Raw genomic sequence first — 5188 nt, 5'->3', positions numbered from 1 at the left:
AAGAATTTTTCTTTTTTCAAAAAATTCAAAAAAAAAAATCTAATTGTTGGAGTTTTCAGGTCATATGTGTTGGATGATGGAAGTCCCACATCGACTAATTTAGGGTGTGATCATGGGTTTATAAGTGAGGAATACTAACTCCATTGGAATGAGGCCTTTTGGGGAAGCCCAAAGCAAAGCATGAGAGCTTATGCTCAAAGTGGACAATATCATACCATTGTGGAGAGTCGTGTTCGTCTAACAATATGAACACCTAATAAATTAAAAAGAAAAAACAAAATTATAGTTAAAACTAAAAGCAAGTAAATTAATAGGAAAATTGAAGAGGCAATTATGATCTCCTCTTTGCTATATATACACCCATTTCCCCTCCTCTCGTTACTCACACACGCGCTCTCTCTCTCTTTCTCTGCTCCACTGCCTTTGCTACTGTTTATCCCCTTCTTCAATTTCCCCCTAAAATAATACTTTTGGTAGCAGAGGCAGCGGCAGAGGCCATTGGGTTGGCCAGGTTGTTGAGAGAGAGACAGAACAGAGATGACATCAATTTTCTACTACAAAGAAGAGTGAGATCTGAGTTGTAACTTCCCTTTTCTGCTCTGTTTTCCATATTTCCAAGGATTTTTGTTATTTCCCTTCCATTTTAGCCACTCCCATTCCCATTCACTTGTTTGTTTCTTTCAGAATCCTTTAAAACCCATCGATCCATCGGTTTCTTCTTCTTCTTCTTCTTCTTCATTCGCCGCTCTGTTTCAGACAGAGGCCATGGCAGAAGCTTCACAGATTCTCTTACCGGAGTCGTTTCAAGGGGGAAGAGGCGATTTCTCTGACCAAATTTGGCTCATATGGGAGCTCATCAAAGCGCCATTGATAGTTCCTGTGCTTAGATTAATGGTTTATATCTCATTGGCAATGTCTCTCATGCTTTTCTTTGAAAGGCTTTATATGGGAATTGTCATTATTCTGGTTAAGCTCTTTTGGAAGAAGCCTGAGAAACGTTATAATTATGAACCCATTCAGGATGATTTGGAATTGGGAAGCTCCAATTTCCCTCATGTTCTTATTCAAATCCCTATGTTTAACGAAAGAGAGGTGGGTTCTCCTCAATTTTGCCTCCCCTGTTTTCTGCTACATTTGTTCATCAAATAACACAGTTCTGAAATCTGCGACTGTTTTGTTTGTTACAGGTTTACAAGATCTCCATTGGAGCTGCTTGTGGACTTTCCTGGCCGGCCGACCGCCTCGTCATCCAAGTTCTTGACGATTCAACCGACCCTGTCATTAAGGTACTCAAAAACTCTTCTAATCTCCCGACTCTCATCGTTTTCAATCCCCAAATCACAAAAACCTGATTTCCCAACACGAAACCCACACGATTCTTATCGAATCTTCAATCAATCCAACTCCAATGTGGATTTACACACATTTTTGCAGCAAATGGTGGAACAAGAATGCCTAAGATGGGCAAGCAAAGGGATCAACATAACATACCAAATCAGAGAAACCAGAGGAGGGTACAAAGCTGGAGCTCTGAAAGAAGGGCTTAAACGGAGCTACGTTAAACACTGTGAATATGTCGCCATTTTCGACGCCGATTTCAGGCCGGAGCCGGATTATCTCCGGCGAGCCATTCCGTTCTTAGTCCATAACCCAGATATTGCTCTGGTTCAAGCTCGCTGGAGATTCGGTAAGCTGCTTTACCTGTTGTTTTCCATTTTACAGTCAATTCGATTCCGTTTTGGTTCATGTTCTTGTGATTGATTTAGCTGCATTGTTTATTTGAGGAAATTCAACATAAGCGTTGATTAATTCCATTTATGGGTTCGTTTAATTATCAGTGATGCAATTTCCTAGAGTGTCGGTGGTCGAATAATAGTAGTCTTTTAAAAAAGATAGAACCAAATAAATAAATAAATTGTTTTTTTTTTCCCCCTTTCTGTAAGTTTTGTTTTTGTCTAATCAACCCCCTTATCGTCGGCGGGGGGAAGATTGGATGCAGGAGGGGTATGTGGGGCCCACATTAATACACACAAAAAAGAACCATCAATCACGGGGTGGTCCCCACATTTTAGAAACCCTCTCTGCCACCATGATCGGGACACATGTTCTACAGAAAGCTCATCACTAGCTGTGGTCCCCACTCTCTGAACAAAAAAATTAAATAAGTATAAATATATAAGAAAAATACCTAGCATTTACTAAAATGTATGATTTATTTCATATAATCTTAGTCCCATTTTATATATATATATAGAATTAATTAATTTTTGTATTTTTCAATAAATCTAAATTTCATAAGATTTACAATATAGTATAATGTAATATGGTTTAGTAGTTTAGACTTTAGACTAATTTATTATTAATTGTCGCATTAATGTCAAATTTTAATTTTATTAATAAAATTAAAAGCTGTTATTTATTTATTTTTTTTTTTTTTAGGTCGATTAATAAATTATGTAAAACGTTATGGCCTTTTTGCCAATTGTCAACATCCTGTCCCCTAAGCATACCAGAACTTGCAGTGTTGAGCGGGGTAGAATTGTAATTTCCTATTCTGAAAACTTTTTCTCCCGTAGAGTTCGGGGGTAGTTTTGTCATTTGGAAAAAAGCTGCCACTACTGTCCACGTGGCTTTTCCACAAAATTCCTCTTTTTTTTTTTGTTAAATTAAATTTAATTTGGGTATTTATTTAGTGTGTTTCGTACAATAAACGCCTTATTGGTAGGCCTCGTAATTGCTACCGACACTACCGAAGTTTGTCTTGCTCTGGATGACGTGGCACATTCTTTGCTGTGATCACGTTAGGGGTATAACGGGAATACCGTGAATCAAATTTGCCCAATTAACTAGTCAAAAGTTGCCAACTCATTCCCCACATGAAACTTCCTCCATGTGGGTCACACTGATTACCTGTACATGTCCACGTGGCCTGCTTCTTTTTGTAGATGAGTCAGAGATTATTATTATTATTATTATTATTATTATTATTATTATTATTACATTTATAACAATGATTATTCTTCATAGTTACTTGTTGATTTTAGTTGGAAAAGTGTTTTTCAATTCATAATTAATTATTTCAATTTTTTTAGAGAAATTATATTTTTTTTTTTTTTTTTTTTTTTTTTTTGGCAATAGTGAATGCAGATGAGTGCTTGTTGACCAGAATGCAAGAGATGTCTTTGGATTACCATTTCACAGTGGAGCAAGAAGTTGGGTCTGCTACCCATGCCTTCTTTGGCTTCAATGGTATTCTACTTTATCCTTTATAAACACATGATCATGGTCATTTATACTCACAAACAAGCATATTTTAGTAATGGGTCACGACCATTTTATACAAACATCATCGTTCATCGTATGAATTTGTGTCTACGCCTTACTTAATAACCATTTTGTTTTTAAAATTTGACTAAAAATTCGAATGAGTGTGAGATAGTGTGTAGTATATGAGTATGTGATGTCGAGGATTATTGGATTTATAAGTGAGGAATACTATCTCTACGAGGCTTTTTGGGGAAGCCCAAAGTAATGCCATCATAGCTTATGCTCAAAGTGGACAGTATCATATTATTGTGGAGAGTCGTGATTTCGAACCTGTGTACCATGTACAGGAACTGCTGGTGTATGGAGAATTGCTGCAATTAATGAGGCAGGTGGGTGGAAAGACAGGACCACAGTGGAAGACATGGACCTTGCGGTTCGAGCTAGTCTTAGAGGCTGGAAATTTGTCTACTTAGGTGACCTGCAGGTGAAAAAAAAATTACCCATTTGAAAAAAAACCAACTTTTCTTGTGCTGTTTATTGTCGTTGTTGGATTTTCCGACCAAACAATGAAGTTCTTGTCATGTTTCTTGATTACAGGTAAAAAGTGAGCTTCCTAGTACTTTCAAAGCCTTCCGTTTCCAGCAGCACCGATGGTCTTGTGGCCCTGCCAATCTTTTCCGCAAAATGGTCATGGAAATTGTCAGAAACAAGGTCTTACCTTAATCTCTGCTAACATAAATAACCCAAATAGTTTCTTGTTGAATCCATAATCAAAGCTGATAAGCTCTCCATGAACTTTTGTTGTTGTTTTTGTTGCAGAAAGTTAAATTCTGGAAGAAAGTTTATGTGATTTACAGTTTCTTCTTCGTTCGGAAGATCATTGCCCATATGGTTACTTTCTTCTTTTACTGTGTTGTTCTTCCCCTTACCATTTTGGTTCCTGAAGTGTATGTACCAATCTGGGGAGCTGTTTACATTCCTTCAATCATTACCATTTTGAACTCAGTGGGAACTCCAAGGTTTGTGTTTGTGTTTTTTTGACAGCCCATTTTTGTGTGTTCTTTTACAACAAAACGCCAAAATTCATCTTTCTCTTATTGTGCCATGGAAAAAAAAAATGCAGGTCAATTCACCTTCTGTTCTACTGGATTCTTTTCGAAAACGTGATGTCGTTGCACCGCACGAAAGCGACTCTGATCGGTCTATTCGAAGCGGGTCGAGCCAACGAATGGGTTGTGACTGAAAAACTTGGAGATGCTCTAAAGAACAAGGCAGCTGCTGATGCTGCCAAGCTGAAGGCAAACGCCAAAGTGCCTAAAATAAGGTTGAGGTGCAAGTTGGGAGACAGGTAAAAAAAAAACATCCTCTTGAACAGAACTTAATTATGTTTGGCAATTGTGAAAACTGAATGTTGTGTTGTTATTTTGTTTGAAATGAGGACAGAATCAACACATTGGAGCTGGGATTTGCAGCGTTCCTGTTCTTGTGTGGTTGCTATGACTTTGTTCATGGGAAGAACTGCTACTTTGTGTATCTATTCCTTCAGACATTCAGCTTTCTGATCACTGGAATTGGCTATGTTGGCACCATCATCCCAAGCTCTTGAGAAGCGAAGACCACTTCCTTTGAAAAAGATTATTTATATATATATATATATATGATATATTTAGTAAAGCTGATAATGTTCTACAGAAGGAGTAGCCTGCCTAACTTAGAACAACAAAGGGGGGTTTCAGGCAATAGTTCAGTTCAGCTTCTTGGAAGAACAAGATGAACATGATGAACATGATGAACATGATGAACATGATGAACATGATGAACAAGAACAAGAACAGAGAGGTTAGGATTTGAAGAGGAAAAAGGGGAATTGCTAAGGGTATTTTCGTCATTTAGATTGTTTTTTTTTTTTTTTTTTTTTTTT

The 5188-nt window shown here is 37.4% G+C and overlaps 1 protein-coding gene across 1 annotated transcript; it reads left to right on the top strand.

The window, feature by feature from the left end:
* The first annotated feature begins 375 nt into the window (after positions 1–375).
* LOC111448714 (glucomannan 4-beta-mannosyltransferase 2-like) lies at positions 376–5122 on the top strand. The gene is made up of 9 exons (XM_023088425.1): positions 376–1092; positions 1188–1286; positions 1435–1687; positions 3139–3249; positions 3615–3751; positions 3865–3978; positions 4087–4286; positions 4391–4615; positions 4711–5122. Exons 1-9 carry the CDS (start codon positions 766–768, stop codon positions 4871–4873), a joined length of 1629 nt encoding a protein of 542 aa, XP_022944193.1. The 5' UTR covers positions 376–765; the 3' UTR covers positions 4874–5122.
* The last annotated feature ends 66 nt before the right edge of the window (positions 5123–5188 follow it).

The sequence above is a fragment of the Cucurbita moschata genome, unplaced genomic scaffold (genome assembly GCF_002738365.1).
Source record: "Cucurbita moschata cultivar Rifu unplaced genomic scaffold, Cmos_1.0 Cmo_Scf00010, whole genome shotgun sequence".
Taxonomy (NCBI): domain Eukaryota; kingdom Viridiplantae; phylum Streptophyta; class Magnoliopsida; order Cucurbitales; family Cucurbitaceae; genus Cucurbita; species Cucurbita moschata.
This window is presented reverse-complemented; position numbering and strand designations above follow the sequence as displayed.

Bases quoted from the DNA above. Each gene is read 5' to 3' on its own strand.
- LOC111448714 (XM_023088425.1), top strand. From the start codon at position 766: ATGGCAGAAGCTTCACAGATTCTCTTACCGGAGTCGTTTCAAGGGGGA. The intron at 3,752-3,864 runs GTGAAAAAAAAA...TCTTGATTACAG, and splicing joins TCTACTTAGGTGACCTGCAG to GTAAAAAGTGAGCTTCCTAG. The intron at 4,287-4,390 runs GTTTGTGTTTGT...AAAAAAATGCAG, and splicing joins AACTCAGTGGGAACTCCAAG to GTCAATTCACCTTCTGTTCT.